This window comes from Carassius gibelio, chromosome A18 (genome assembly GCF_023724105.1).
Source record: "Carassius gibelio isolate Cgi1373 ecotype wild population from Czech Republic chromosome A18, carGib1.2-hapl.c, whole genome shotgun sequence".
NCBI classification, from domain to species: Eukaryota; Metazoa; Chordata; class Actinopteri; order Cypriniformes; family Cyprinidae; genus Carassius; species Carassius gibelio.
This window is the reverse complement of record NC_068388.1, coordinates 13,396,926-13,413,343: the sequence shown is the minus strand read 5'-3', so window position 1 is coordinate 13,413,343 and position 16,418 is coordinate 13,396,926. Positions and strand designations below refer to the sequence as shown.

At 36.5% G+C, this 16,418-nt stretch overlaps 1 protein-coding gene and 1 long non-coding RNA gene across 3 annotated transcripts; one reads left to right on the top strand and one right to left on the bottom strand.

Moving 5' to 3' along the window:
* The first annotated feature begins 5,380 nt into the window (after positions 1-5,380).
* Positions 5,381-7,674, top strand: LOC127934396 (uncharacterized). 2 transcript variants are annotated; one of them, XR_008147755.1, is made up of 4 exons: positions 5,381-5,882; positions 6,142-6,307; positions 6,393-6,569; positions 6,673-7,674. It is a non-coding gene; the product is annotated as an uncharacterized LOC127934396 (long non-coding RNA). The 2 variants fall into 2 exon arrangements; XR_008147754.1 differs by having other exon boundaries at positions 5,381-6,307.
* A 6,691-nt stretch (positions 7,675-14,365) lies between these two features.
* Positions 14,366-16,396, bottom strand: LOC127934119 (zinc finger BED domain-containing protein 4-like). Its single transcript, XM_052531283.1, has 4 exons — positions 16,162-16,396; positions 14,849-15,781; positions 14,579-14,770; positions 14,366-14,451 (listed from the first exon to the last, which is right to left on the bottom strand). Exons 1-4 carry the CDS (start codon positions 16,316-16,318, stop codon positions 14,366-14,368), a joined length of 1,368 nt encoding a protein of 455 aa, XP_052387243.1. The 5' UTR covers positions 16,319-16,396.
* Between the last annotated feature and the right edge of the window lie 22 nt (positions 16,397-16,418).

Sequence of the window (16,418 nt, the reverse complement as noted above, 5' to 3'; positions counted from 1 at the left end):
TGTCTCCAGTGCAAAACAAAGCACAGTTGTGGCACTGGAATTGAATTGGAAGCTATTGTTTCTATTTAATTGCTTTACATCTTCAAACAAAGCAAAGTGGTCTAAAGTTCCCCACTGACATTTTGCCATTGGTCCAAAAATGACAAAACCAAAAATATGAAGAAAATGCTGTCTCAAGAAATAATGAGAAACAGACTGTGGAGTTCTACAGTGAATACTTTAGTCTAAAAGAGAGATAAGCACAAGCACAAGCACAAAACTTTAATGTGGTTAAGCATGATGATGTTTTAGGGCGAGCAAGGTGTGATAAAACTAACATTTCATTATATAGCAAAAAGCCAAAAACAATCCTTCTTTATGATTCATTAATTTTTGGCTCCTCTCTTTATTCTTTTGTTCCATATCTTTCTTCTGTGTTTTCTTTTCATGTCTCAGGCTAATGGGCAATCATATTATTCTAAAGACTTTGGATTTAAAAATGTTGTTAGTGTGGGTAGTGTTTATTGGGAACTAATGATAGCAAAACTGCCAAGAGGGAGAATACAATATGCATACATTAGAAAGAAAATGAGTCTGCTGTGAATAAACAGAGAGCGATGACATCTGCTTAGCATTGGGAGAAAAATGGAATCCAATTGCTTTTAGCCAACAAAAATATTTCATCACACCAGATCTTTATATAAAGCTTCAAATTTGACTAGCTTGGGCCAATACCAGCAAGGTTATGAATGACAGTTTTATTTGGATTAATTTGATAATTTGCAGCTGTGTGTGAATATGACATTATTTTTAATAGAATGTAAGAATAGAAATCAGATACCTTGCATTATAACACAAATTATATCATACATATTTACCACAGAAAATATCATTGAAAAGAATAGTTCTCCTAAAAATAAAAATTCATGCTTGTTCCAAACCTGAATGACATTCATATTCTGATGAAGGTTCAAAATGTTTTCTTCTATGCAATGACATGTTGATGATGACCAGGAGCTGTCAAAAACAATGCATAAAAACATGTATTTGTGTTAAATTTCAACTCTCCAGAAGTCATATGTTAGATGAATGTCACAGGTTTAGATAGACACATGGTAGAGCAAATGATTTTTATGTGAAATATCCGATTTAATACATTAATTGAGTGTTATTGAACACATTTCTCTGCATCAGTGATCTTAGGCCATCAACAAGCTCAGCTATGGGTCTTCTAGAGTGCACAAACACACACAAACAGACTCTAACACTCTCCTCCCCCACATGTCTATCAACAAAATGAGTTCAGACAGGCAGAGGACAGATGAGATTTTAAAAAATATATAAAAATAAGAAGATGAAAAGGAGTAGGACCATTAAATAACCAAAATAAATGACCACTGTCAGGATTAGCGGTCAGGTTGAACCCCAGTGCACAGGACCGGATGTGCACAACACATTTGTCACAAATGATAATGTGCAGGTATGCAAAAGTAATGCTAATCATGTTATCTGCTACACAGTGTAGAAATTGTGCTGTGGCTGAACGGTGATAAAGTAGCAGCAGAGACTCTGCATTTACATTCAAACCGCAGAGGTGCTGTACAAGTGTGAGGAAAAACTCCTGATTCAACGAATTCTTTCACCTACTTTTCAGAGGAAACATGGAGATTCGTTTTAGAGTTATCAGTAGAGTCAGCTAATTTTATGCCTGACTCAAAAACTGTAGAGATACTGCAAAACCAGAGACCCTTAAGCCAGAAAGTACACCCCGATGGCCTTGACCATCTCTTAATATAGCCTATGATACACATGTGCCTTGTAAAGGGTCTTCGTACTTGATTTATATTAATGGAAATCACATGGTCTTTCCTGTGCTGTTCACTCAAAGAAGCACACAGCATTGTTCCCCTCTTTGTCTGTTTTCCCAGTGATGATTTGTGTTCTTTGGAATCAGTGCACCTTTCAGAATTAAATTGAAAATGTCTTTTAAATTCCAACTCAGTTTTTGAATTTGAATACTGTAATAAACAAAGATTCAGATATGTAATTTAAATTAAACATTTATAACAAAAATGTAATGAAAATGTCACCTAAAAATGTGTACTGTGCTGTCCAAAAGTCTTAGGCCAAATAACTGTGATTAAAAAAAAAAACAAATTTTTTGCAACTCTTCCCACACAGTGATGTATATATTTGGTGGCGTGTATGAATGAGCTTTTTAGGGGTGTGTGGTCAAGTCTTAACTTTTATAAAGAATATCTCTTTGGATTTGAGACTTTAGTCTTTGCAACTTTACAGATCTTGTAAGAGAGCTTGTATCACTCCAAAGAGAAAGGAAACATTGAAATCACATCATTTGACCCTTTTAACTGAACTGCAAGCGAAAAGGCTACTTTGTGAGTTGCTAACTAGCTGATAAGATTTGTGGATCACTGTACATTAAACATACTGATATGCAAGGAAACAAGCATAAAATTGTAAACAAACATAAAACACTACAGCTTTACTGCCATCCTCTGGAGAAACCCATCCATTTATATATTTTCTAATATGCACGTTCGATATAGGGTTGCAGGTAGAAAATCCTAGAGTTTGTAGACAGGCAAACACCATTGACAGAGAGCCAATCCGTCGCAGGATACATTACAAGTACAGGGAAGAGGCATATCAGTTCAGTTGGATGGTTTTCTCTCCCTCTTTGACTTTAGACTGTTTCATATTGTAGGTTAAAAACAGCTTTAATTACATAAAATTCGCAGGGGTGCATTTCTCAAAAGCTAACTATGGTCACAAGTTCTGACATTACGAACATTACCAATCCTGAACCCAGAGCTCCAACAAAGTTCTGTTATAAGCATAGTTTCTTGTTGTAAGTTGTGGATTTAATAGATGGACTTGAGTGAAAGAAGCAAGCTAACATGCATTACAATTTACTTATTTCATTGAATACATATACAATTTTCATTTTACCTCTTTTAGTTTGATAAGAGAATTAAATCACCATTTTTTGAAGAGTGTGCATTTGTTCTTGTACCACGGGGAATGCCAGAGTGACAAAGAAACCCACAAAATGAAGCAGAATAACAAAGAAATTTCAAATGAGTCCTTAAATGCCATGTTTGTTATTTACAGCAATGCAATGATATTACTTTGACTTTAAACTAAATTCTCCAACGATGTATTGTACTATAGCAGTTATGCAGTAAGTCATGTCGTTGATCAGAAACGCACTACAGATCTGTTGATTTTGCTTTATTTTGTCAGCTACTGCACATTAACCAAGTTAACAACAATTTGAATGTATATTCATTCATAAAGATTAATTCGGACTACAAACACGGATTCGTTCAGTAGATTCACAATGATACAGTGCTTAACAGACCATGCTCCAATGCTACCGAGGCAGGAAAAGCCACCAAAGCAGTTGCGCAAAGGAAAAGACTTCAGTGATGAGACAGTGCAATTTTATTTACTTAAAAGATTAATTCAGCACACTGATTCATTCACAAACCACTAACACAGAGCAGTTTGTTCCTAATAGTGATGCTGCCCTGCACACACTACTTTATACACACAGATGAGGAATGTTTTTTATGTAAATAAAGATGACAATGGTACTACAGAAACATATAGGACATGTAACATGTCTAAACTGACGTACCGCTAATATTGAATGTTGTTTATATTTAAACATTTTCAAATTGAAAAAAACTTCAAACTTTCAGGCCATGCTTTCTCAAGCCAAGCCAACCTAAAATCTCTTAAGGTAGTATACAGACAAAGCAAATAACACTTTTTCTAACACCATGCTATAATATATTTAAAAATACATTTAAAATATTTTCCTTGTATGGCTCTTTTGCCTTTCTTCAAAATTATTTAATATTGCTTTAGTATTGTTTGTTCTTTTATGTAAATTACGCGCAGACTCAAACTAAGCTTGATGACGTCAGCAACCTGTCTGACAGATGTAAATCTTCTAAGTAGCTGTGCGTGCAAACTGCCATCGTTAATCTTGTAGAGACGGCGAGCTTGAGCGGGGAGTTCTTTGGCGTGAGTTAGCAGGAGTAAGTATTCTGATTAATTATTTTGTATAGTATTTTAAAATGTAACACCAGTACGCCATATTAAGTTAATTGCCTGCGAGCTTCTCCTCCTGTCTGTACGGTAATGCGACAGAGAGTCGAGTGGTTATGACGCAATCGTTAGCCTATTTTTTTTACAAAAACTGTTTCTACGGGGCCATAATGTAACATAGAAGGTAATGGAGCCCTTTATACATTGTCGTGTATCTTTAGAAATAATTAGGCTAATGGACAAATGGAGTCTTTAAACGCCTCAGATGTAAAGTTATTCGCTGTCAAAGTGACGCCAAAATGAATGGGAGTCAATGTGAAGTGAAGTTATGCTACAAGATGGCGGCACGCGGTCGACTTCAACTTCCGGTTGACTTCCTTGCCGCCTGGCCATAATATAACATAGAAGGTAATGGAGCCCTTTATACATTGTCGTGTATCTTTAGAAATAAATAATGGACAAATGGAGTCTTTAAACGCCTCAGATGTAAAGTTATTTGTGTCAAAGTGACGCCAAAATGAATGGGAGGTCAATGGGATGCTAACGCAAGTGAAGTTCTGCTACAAGATGGCGGCACGCGGCCGACTTCAACTTCCGGTCGACTTCCTTGCCGCCTGCTTCTCTTGTCTCCCATAAATACAATGGGGGCGCTGTGTCCATTTCTTTTACTGTCTATGTTAAATACTCCAGTGCCAGTACCTGGTTGAGCTCCCAGGTGGCAGTATTATGCCTTAACGCTGACTCTTATCACACAAGACGAAGACGCAGCAGCACTCTATGCAGCTACTCCTAGCTACTCCGAGCAGAGCAGTATTCATCAGATTAAGGTGACATTATTTTACTGGTCATAGAATGGGAAACGTTTTATTTAACCTGTTAACAGCCGTTTTCTGTGCTCATATATTAGAGTAAAGGGTGATTATTTTAATAAGTACCGCGTTCTTTACTCGTCTTATTTTGTATTTGCAATAAATACGGCCTGTGCGTAGTAACTCTTTCTTCTTAATGCCTCGTCTGCGGATATTCTTCATTAGTTAACATATTTAAATTAACAAACAATAATGAGCAATATTTCCACAGCGTTTACTATGCATTATTAAAAACACAAGTTGTGTTTCTAAACACATTAATGCACTGTGAACTAACATGAACAATGAATGAAAAAAAAAAAGATTCATAAATTGTGTAATAAATGTATTTTTCATTGATGTTGGTTAATACATTAATGTTAACGAATTACATCTTATTGTAAAGTGTTACCATTAATATTTATTCATCGTACTGTTGAACTTGACTGTATTTTCTCTCATTATTTTATAGTCTTGTGCCCTGCGTTTATCAGTAAGCTTATTTTCGTTGGGTGAAAAAGAAATACTCAATAAACAAAGTAAAAAACATTTTCATGATATCTTTCCCCCAAAGGTTTCTATAGATATCGTGAATTCTTAAGGCCACAAAAACCATGATATTAAAAATTTAATATCGTGACAGCCCTAGTCTGGTTGTCGCAAACTAACTATATTCATGTTAAAACAAAGTAATACAGTTTGCGTGCACTTTATAACAAGGCATGGTAAGACAGGACTTTTTTGCACACAGTATTAAACATTCATCTTCATTCAACTTCCGCGTCACAACTCCGATATGAATTAAAACAAAAAATAAAATAAACAATTATACTAACAGAAAGCATATACTTTGTGGTCAAAATAGGATTCATGGCTAGAAATATAGGACCTCTGTGCACATGCTAATTGTTAATTCTTTGTTTTGTTGATCAGGTAAAATTTACAGTGAAGATGCCAGGCATGCCATATATCAGAGTGGTGAGTAGGCAGTGCTCTCTATGTAATCTTATATTCACGTTAATCACAGACTACAAATTACGTTTCATTTGGTTGTTTTGACTTGTTTACTGAGTTCTTATTTGGGAAACCACCTCCACTGAAGACTCATGTTTTCTTTCTTTGCAAGCCTGGTCATCTTGACCGTCTCCCCATAGAGAACGCACTGACACTCATGTCCAATAAGGGCCCCATTGTTCCTCAGATCATTAAACTGCTGGATTTGTTTTATTTCGAGGAGCTCTATGATGGAAGCCTTGAAGAGAGGACGGCACAAAATGTAAGGTGGCAGAACACTGATGCTGCTAACATTTGCGGGACATTAAACTGGAGAACCTGCTGGTAAACCAGGACACCATGGAGGTCAATTTGACTGACACTGAGTGCAGCCTTTAAAGTTTTCCATGGTATGTGTTATATACAGAAATGCAATCTATAGATAGTCAACATGAAGTAGTGATGTATTAAACATCAGACATTACTTTCCTGCAGTTACAAAAGTGTACGGTCCTTTAGAGTTCAGCATGAAGGGCATGTACTATGCAAGGCCGATGACATTGTGGAGACTACGTTTCCTCCTGTGTGAAATGGTTTGCGAGGAACATCCTACAGCTTATGACTGTCACGTGATCAGTGTGGACCTCTGGACCAGACCTGGACTGTCACAAGGTGAGATCAAAGAACAAAGACGGACAATTTATCATACAAATAAGACCTATAATAATGAAGAAAACGGGGTAAAGTTCAAACTAATTTTCAGACATCTCTCTAGTCTTTTTGAACAGAATACTCCCAGATGATTTGTGGTTGTCTACAGCCTAAGCCACAGAAGAGATCCATGCTGGAATGTTAATACAGAAGCAAAATATAAGACTTGCAACATAGAGGATAAGCTAATTGACTTAATACTGACATCAAGTGTTGTTTTACATTTAAATGAGCCTCATCATTTTATGTCAGTACAGCAGCTCAAGTTCACATTTGAAATCAACACAACTGTCCCTGAAGCCTTGAAGCCTGATCAAATGTGTAACAAGCTCTACCAGGGCATCTACCGCTCTGTGAGGAAGACACGCAGTGGTCGGGAGCATCTCTAACGCCTTCAGCTGGGACTGAAGATCAAGCAGCGCCTGTGGCTGATGTTCATCAAAAAAAAAGCGCTATACAAATAAATAATAATAAACTTGAATCTGCCCATCACTGGTGGAGACAGAGCAGCCTGACGGACGCGTCCTGATCACGGAGAGCTTCTCCACAACCTGCAGAAGGTTCGCTCCTCAAATACATGTGGACATCTGTTCCTGAGGAATCCAGAAGAAAGAAGCCCAGAAACGGAGTCACCACGGTCACATGGAGCATCACACAGTGGGACCTACATTTGAAAATAATGTATAAATTGTACATAGTTATAGAGTAAGTTTATAGTTTGTTAAAACATTATGAAGGTGTCAGTTTTGAGCAGCCCGTGATGAGGAGATAAATCATACGCTAAAAGAGCTGAGAGTGTTAAATATTAGCCTTCCACTGATTATTCAGTATATGTTGAATTTCACAATTGATGGTATATACTGAATTCTTCTCCCTAAAGAGATTTGTATTTATTTTTTTCTGGTCGAATCACACAGAGCGCGTTGCTTCGGTTTATTCACAAACACAAACTCGCTGCATTGTTAAAATGCTTAACTTTGGTCCAGTTCACCTGTTTGTTTTCTCTTCATTGTCTTTCCAGATGCAAGTTGTAATATTAAATGCATAGTTCACCCAAAACTTAAAATTTGCAGTTCATTTACTCACCCTCAAGCCATCCAAGATGTAGGTGACTTTTTTTTCCTTCAGTAAAACAGTAAAGAAGAGTTAGCTGAAACCGTCCTTGATTAAATCATAACATCCAAGTGTATTTAAGAATAGCATATCGAGGGAACACAAAATTTACCACATTTCTCCTAACAATATATCCACTCGAGGTCTTATGAAGCTACACTATCGATCTGTGTATAAAACTGAACGCTATTTACAACATTATTAACGTTACCTGTAAACAAGGCAATGGTGAAATCCGATTATTTTCCGTTAACTGGTTATTTCGGACAGTTTGATTAAATGATCTGGTTCAAATCACTAGTTAACGTTAATTTATGCTTGTTTGAGATTAGTAAAATATGCGCAGAACCGATCGCCGGGAGATCCACGCCGGTTAAGGTTTGAAAATTGCTCTGATGTCATGCTGAGGTGTGAAAAAAAAAAAAAACTCGCAACGGCGACTGCTTGAATTACATTTCTTTCTTGTTTCCTTGTGATCTTGACATAGAAGAGTGTAATTTTAACAGAAATAAAGTTGTATTTATATTAGATATTCATTAGACATTCAATTTTTAACATTAAATTGCGTCAAGAACAAAGTCGTTCTAGGCAAACATGCTTAGGTTTATTAATTTATAATATTTGGGACGCTCAGGCTGTGATATTAATGTTGTCCACTATATGGCGCCATGGGATTGATTTTAACCTGTTTTTATACAGTATGATTTTAACCCAAAAGTGCTTCGAGAAGTTTTAATCCTTATGAATTGAAACAAACGCGATGATCTACTTCATTTGCATAACTATGGTTCGCTGACAGTATATTTTTATATAATTACAGTACATAGAAATCTTTGAATTTTATATTTATCATTAGGCTACATGAACTTTTATAGACATCAATAAGACATAAAACATCAACATAGGATTGAATACAACCCCAAATCAGAAAAATATTTTTTTAAATGCAATAAAATCAAGATCTTATAATAAAATAGTAATTATATTGTTTATTTGAATGGCAAAAGTGCAAAGAAAAGATTTTCAATGTTTTCACTGACCAAATGATTGGTAATCTGTAAATATAAGATAACTGGGACAGAGACATGTTTAACACTGTGTCCCAGCAACTCTCTTTTAAATTACAATGTTTAATTGTTTGTAAATCGAAGATACTAATAGTTTGTTTTACAAGACTTCAGCTGCCTAGTCTGTGGTCATCATTGCCTGGATGTCCTTTTCATGATGGGTCATACGTGTTCAATATAGGAAACAGATCATGACTGATCTAGCACATTCACTCTGTCTCTACGAAACCATGCTGTTGTAGCACATGAATGAGAGAAGGACAGAATGAGAGCTGGCGTTGTCTTCGTCTAATAACCATAGACTTCTCTTGAAAGATGTCATCTTGATGGCAGTATATGTCTCTGTACAATACCAATGACATGTAATGCCTCCAAGTCAGTGTACCCTCACACATGCCAGTCACCAAGCCTCTTGCTCTGATAAACCCCCCCATCCAATAACAAATGTTTGCTTTTGCATCTATCACTGGTAAAATTCTGGATTGCTCATTGGTCTTTGGGACTGAGAACTCATCTGTTTTTCCCACTGGACTCATCTGACCACATCACACATTTCCATTGTCTCTGACTATCTGACAGAATCCATGGCATCACTGCACAGAATTGATGTATATCTTTCTGATGAGTCAAACCTGATACCCTCACCTATTACCAATTTACTCTGATTATAGACAGTTTGAACCCTTTAAGCCCTGAGGCTTCACCTCACCAGTGAAGGTATTGTTTTTGCTTTGACATACACAAAAATAATGACTCACAACTCAAAAACTGTAGCAAGGAGAGTCAAAAGGATAGTATAATTTGATAGAAATCTTTCTATATTTTTAAAGGGAAAAATATTTGCCCTCTGAATATTCTCATGTGGAGAAATATATGATAAAATGTAAGAGAAATTTGTGTGGTCAAGGGATATTTTTTTTTAATATCTCTCTTATATTTATCTCAAGATAAATCGAGCGCAGCGTTAGTTCAGTCAGGCCATGGAGGCAAGGCTGTGAACAGCTGATGCGGTCAGCTGTCAATTCGCTCCGATCACCACCTCTCTCCTATTAGACACGGGACATATATATATATATATATACAGTATTGTTCAAAATAATAGCAGTACAATGTGACTAACCAGAATAATCAAGGTTTTTAGTATATTTTTTATTGCTACGTGGCAAACAAGTTACCAGTAGGTTCAGTAGATTGTCAGAAAACAAACAAGACCCAGCATTCATGATATGCACGCTCTTAAGGCTGTGCAATTGGGCAATTAGTTGAAAGGGGTGTGTTCAAAAAAATAGCAGTGTCTACCTTTGACTGTACAAACTCAAAACTATTTTGTACAAACATTTTTTTTTTCTGGGATTTAGCAATCCTGTGAATCACTAAACTAATATTTAGTTGTATGACCACAGTTTTTTAAAACTGCTTGACATCTGTGTGGCATGGAGTCAACCAACTTGTGGCACCTCTCAGCTGTTATTCCACTCCATGATTCTTTAACAACATTCCACAATTCATTCACATTTCTTGGTTTTGCTTCAGAAACAGCATTTTTGATATCACCCCACAAGTTCTCAATTGGATTAAGGTCTGGAGATTGGGCTGGCCACTCCATAACATTAATTTTGTTGGTTTGGAACCAAGACTTTGCCCGTTTACTGTGTTTTGGGTCATTGTCTTGTTGAAACAACCATTTCAAGGGCATGTCCTCTTCAGCACAGGGCAACATGACCTCTTCAAGTATTTTAACATATGCAAACTGATCCATGATCCCTGGTATGCGATAAATAGGCCCAACACCATAGTAGGAGAAACGTGCCCATATCATGATGCTTGCACCTCCATGCTTCACTGTCTTCACTGTGTACTGTGGCTTGAATTCAGAGTTTGGGGGTCGTCTCACAAACTGCCTGTGGCCCTTGGACCCAAAAAGAACAATTGTACTCTCATCAGTCCACAAAATGTTCCTCCATTTCTCTTTAGGCCAGTTGATGTGTTCTTTGGCAAATTGTAACCTCTTCTGCACATGCCTTTTTTTTAACAGAGGGACTTTGCGGGGGATTCTTGAAAATAGATTAGCTTCACACAGACGTCTTCTAACTGTCACAGTACTTACAGGTAACTCCAGACTGTCTTTGATCATCCTGGAGGTGATCATTGGCTGAGCCTTTGCCATTCTGGTTATTCTTCTATCCATTTTGATGGTTGTCTTCCGTTTTCTTCCACGTCTCTCTGGATTTGCTCTCCATTTTAAGGCATTGGAGATCATTTTAGCTGAACAGCCTATCATTTTTTGCACCTCTTTATAGGTTTTCCCCTCTCTAATCAACTTTTTAATCAAAGTACGCTGTTCTTCTGAACAATGTTTTGAACGACCCATTTTCCTCAGCTTTCAAATGCATGTTCAACAAGTGTTGGCTTCATCCTTAAATAGGGGCCACCTGATTCACACCTGTTTCTTCACAAAATTGATGACCTCAGTGATTGAATGCCACACTGCTATTTTTTTGAACACACCCCTTTCAACTAATTCAACTAATTGCCCAATTGCACAGCCTTAAGAGCGTGCATATCATGAATGCTGGGTCTCGTTTGTTTTCTGAGAATCTACTGAACCTACTGGTAACTTGTTTGCCACGTAGCAATAAAAAATATACGAAAAACCTTGATTATTCTGGTTAGACACATTGTACTGCTATTATTTTGAACAATACTGTATATATATATATATATACGTGGCTCTACTGCTTGGTAAGTATGCTCACATATGGGCACATTACTGCGCACCTTCTGGCTGTCGTCTTCTTTGTTTCAGATCACTAAGGCTTCCAAAATCTTAGCTGGCATTGACCTCACTGCTGAGAGACACTCATCTTCATAACCAGGCTACAGGATAGACGTACCACTGCCACATCATGATTACCACTGTTTGCTTTAAAGACTTCATTAAAAGTCTTAATTATTATGTTTTTCTAAATTCATGGTTCCAGGGGGTTAATGTTAAAGCTCTTGTATGTCCTATCATTCTGGGAGCAAGAACCCCCATAAGGAACCATACCGCCAAAGAGAAATTGTGTTCAATAAACTCAAGTTAACTTGCCAAAGTGGTTCCTGTCTGAAATAATTTTTGGTGATGTTCTACATGATTCATTCATGTATGTGAATTACATTTTATGGTGATATCATGAAGTAATCGAAAGTTACAGCATTTGGAACCAAGCTAGCCTTTCTCTTAGTCCTTGACAGTTTAGAAATTTTTGTTTTGAATTTCAAGTTTAGTCAAAGTCCTAAATAATTACACTTGTTTTATTTTACTATGAGACCTTTCAACTTACATATGACAACAACTAACTGAGCTGTATGATGTTTCTGACATATTAGGGTACATGGCACAAAAAAAAAGATTTTATTTCTTTAATTTTATATAGTTATACAAGTTATATAAAAGATAAAAAACAGAAACATTCTAGGTTTTATATTCTGCTTGCTAAGTGTTCCAAGGATATTTCCAACTGATTTCTTTAATTCATGGGTTTAGGTATTATTATTCACACGAAAGACGAAATGGGTTGTTTTGATTTTAGACTCATTTCAATTGTGAGAATCTGCTTTAAATAATGATATGACATTTTCCACAATCAGAGCATGTGTTATGAAATGACCAGCATAAAAATCCACGAGAAAGTTACACAATGTGCACACTTGGAGTTTATAATTAGATGATGAATATCTTTAGATCTATGACAGATTATGGTTACTCTTTTTAATCAGGAGAAATTCCTGAAAATAATGACATCCAATTATGTGCATGTTTCCGAGAAGTTACGAATAAAAACTCGTAGCATTGGGCCTTTTTTTCTTTGCTGCATCATATGTGTCCCTGTGAATATCTATCTATCGATCTGATCGACTGATTATGGTAAATTTTGGATTATTAATCAGAAGAATTTTCTGAAAAGAATGTGTCATTTTTCAAGATCTATGCATGTTTGGCAGGAGTGCAACCTCTGATTTTTTTTAAATATATATATATATATATATATATATATATATATATATATATATATATATAGATTAATTAATTAATTAATTAATATTTTGTTCAGCTCCATATAATAATTAATTTTTATGTATTAGAACTTTATGAGAGATATCTTAGGATCTAACTGATGGATTTTCTGCAAATAATGACGTGCCTTTTTCTATGATATATGATATTTCATGACGTTATGAACGAAATCGCCATTACAGATACCTTTGATGTTTTTTTTTTTTTTGCCAAGCTCCTGTGTAGTTTATTGCATGTTATAACTTCATAGGAATATCTTTAGATAATGACGGATTATGGTGATTTTGGGCTCTTTTTAATCAGGAGAATCTAAATAATGGTATTTATTTTTGTTTTATGTTTTATAAAGTTATGAGCATAAAAAAAAAAAATAATAAAGCCCGAAAATAATAATACTTACATTCATTAGAGCTGAGATATTCGAAGCTTTTAAATAATTTTTTGGTTATTTCATTGGGGTTGACTGAGTGGGGTTACCAGGTTAGACGAGTTAGACTGTGGTTTTTCATGAGCGGGTTAGTAGCAGGAGCTGCTTGTGTTGTTTAATAAATGAGTGGTTCTTAGTTATAACTCTCCGTGTACATAGTCTATTGGATACATTGCAACAGAAGAAAAAATTATTTAGCAGTTTAGTTGTTTCAATTATTTTTTTTATGTTGACACAACTTGCAGTTACTGAATTTGTTCATTCAACTAAAAAATTTAAGTTTTCAGTGTCTCAACTAGTTTAAAGGTTGACTGAACTAGGTTATTTGTCCTCATAACTTAAAAAAAATTGTTGACTCAATTCAATAGCAATGTCACGTTCACAACATCACTTATCGCGAGATCTCGTCATTCTCGTGAATGGTGTTGAAGAGAGAAGAAGGTCGTCAGCCATTCTAGTCAGTTTCTAGTGGTGGGCAGAGCGAGGCTTCATGAAACACTGAAACAGTTGAAGCAAAGTGCCGTATTTGTTTCGAGGCTTCGAAACTTTACCGACACCCGTCTCCACGGTGACACCTAGTGGCCAATTGCCCATGTTATCTGAAACAACTTTGACAACAAGCCATTTAAAAATAAATAAAAATATTTTGTTTTCGTTAATGTGGTGATATTTTAAAATCCTATAATAATATCCTATATAATCCTATATCATAATAATAACTAGGTTATTTTGGTCATGAAAAATGAATAAAACAAATAAATCCACAATGGTCAAATTTTTTTTTTTTTTTTAAAGATTTTTATTCAAAAATATTAATTGCTCTGCTGTGGAAGGGCTTAGCCTACTTCTTTTTTTACTGATAATTTCTCCAGCCTTAGAAAAAATCCTCTCACAAGGGACACTTGTTGCTGGCATGCATAGATATTTTTTAGCAAGGACATACAAATGAGGAAAAATCACAGCTCTCTCTTTCCAGTAACTTAGTGGATCATGGGTTCTTGGCAAAAATGCATCTTTTAGGTACTTTTTAACTTCTACTGTGGCATCTGCTGTGGCACTGTGTATCGCCTGGGTTTCATGGATACGACTATCAAAAAGTTCCCATAAACTGTCCTGGGTTTCTGTTGTTGATGTTGTTGTTGATGATGATGATGATGGGCCTGATGTTGACTGTGGCTCTGAATGAAAGTAAAAACAACAATTAGTTACTAAGTCTAAACTGACAGCATATATGAAGTATAAGTCACATAATTATTCAGATGACATAAGTCCATAATGTCAGATGAAGAGTGAAACTGCTTACCATGAGTTGCTGTGTTTGAACGCATCAGCGAAGCACACTCCAGTGTGATCTGCTTTTCAGCCTCCTGGGCTTTGGCAGGATTTCCAAAACCCACATTTTTGAACCTTGGGTCCAGCAGTGTAGCCAGAGCCAAGGCTCTGAATGACTCGTACCCACCACATCTTGAGTGCAGACCTTCTTGCAGGTGTGTGCCTGTTCAAAACACAAGCAAACCATATTGGTTATATTGATAAAAAATAATATGACAGTTGTGGCCAATACATTACATACAGCCTTTTTTCTGCGATAGCTTGTGCTGCAACATCCTGTAAAGTGGTATGAGCTTTGAAGCAGACACTCTCTGTTCCTCTGACAACTCTGTCGTTGCGAGTTTGAAAGGCTGCAGTAGTGACAATGATTCTTGTATAATGTTATACTCAAAACTTGTCAGCGGAGCAGTATCACTGTTTAAATTTGATAGCGCTGCACCCACTGGCTCTCGTTGCTCATACAAGCGCTGCAACATGGTGTAAGTGCTGTTCCATCTTGTGTCCACCTCCTGCATCAGTTTCAGAGCTGGTCTGCCCATCAAGCTCTGCATCTCCACAAGCTTGTCCTTTGCTTTGCAGCTGGATCTAAATAACCCCACTATCTTTCTGGCTTTCTGTCGTATTTCATTGATGAGTGGGGTTTGATCTAGGGCCTTTTTTACAATTAAATTTAAATTGTGGGCAAAACATGGGACATGCCGAAGGTTCAGTAGCTGGGCACTTAAGATCATGTTGGATGCATTATCAGTCACCATACACTGAACTTTGGTGGTTATTCCCCACTCGGCCATTAGCAAAGCTTTAGCCTCCATGAGATGCTGGGCTGTGTGTGTTTGGTAAAACCTCCTTACACCCAGTACAACAGTTGCCAGCTTTGCCTCTGGTGTTATGTAGTGGCAAGTAACACCAAGGTATCCGTCCATATTAATGGAGGACCACATGTCAGCTGTAAGGCTAACAAAATCTGCCTTTTTTAGGTCCTCCATTGTCTTCTCCTTAGAAATGTTGTACCTTTCGGTTACCATCGTTTTAAGTGCCTTCCGGGATGGGAGGACATAGCTTGGATCAAGTTTGTTCACAAAAGCCATGAAACCCTCATCCTCCACGATAGTGAAGGGCTGCAAATCCTTTACCACCATGTCTACAAGAGCCTCATCCAATTCCCTCTGTCTGCCTTTTAAAAGAAAATAAAGATAAAAGATTAAAAGTACTTTCACAAAACTAAATTTCAAAAAAAAAAAAAGCTTTTTCAAGTTTGGAAAAGTTTATGCTCAGTGTGCAAAGACAGATCAAATACAATATAAAATTACAACAATTAGGAAAACCAAAATGTTGTCTTCAAGCCTATAAAAATATCTATGTAATACAGTGACTAAGTTTGTGAGATGTTACATTTACATATTCAGAGTGAAGCTGTTTTCAACATGATTGGGAGTTTTGGAAAAGATTGACGTTACGTTGTAAGGCTGGTGGACAAAAGCCTAAGTCTATTTAAAACTATGGACTTTCTAAACAGTGTTACATGAAGTACATATTATATCAAACAATGTATACCTTGTTTAGATGGCCCAGCAGTGTCAGTAGCAGGCCTAGGTACAGGGGGAATGTTACCATCCTCTGCACACTGCAAAATGGCAGGATGAGTGCTCCTCAAATGGCGCATCATGGATGATGTATTGTTGAAGTAGGCTAGCTGCCTATCACAATACATACATCTCACTTTATTTGGGGTTTCCAAATGGAAATGCTCCCACACCACAGATTTACGGCATCTCTTCTGTGGAGCCTCCATTTCTCTCTCTTCTATTAAT

Excerpts from the sequence above, each read along its gene's own strand:
- LOC127934119 (XM_052531283.1), bottom strand. The coding sequence starts at position 16,318 with ATGTATTGTGATAGGCAGCTAGCCTACTTCAACAATACATCATCCATG. Across the intron at positions 15,782-16,161 it reads TGCTGGGCCATCTAAACAAG|GCAGACAGAGGGAATTGGAT; the intron begins GTATACATTGTT and ends TTCTTTTAAAAG. Across the intron at positions 14,771-14,848 it reads GCTATCGCAGAAAAAAGGCT|GCACACACCTGCAAGAAGGT; the intron begins GTATGTAATGTA and ends TGTTTTGAACAG.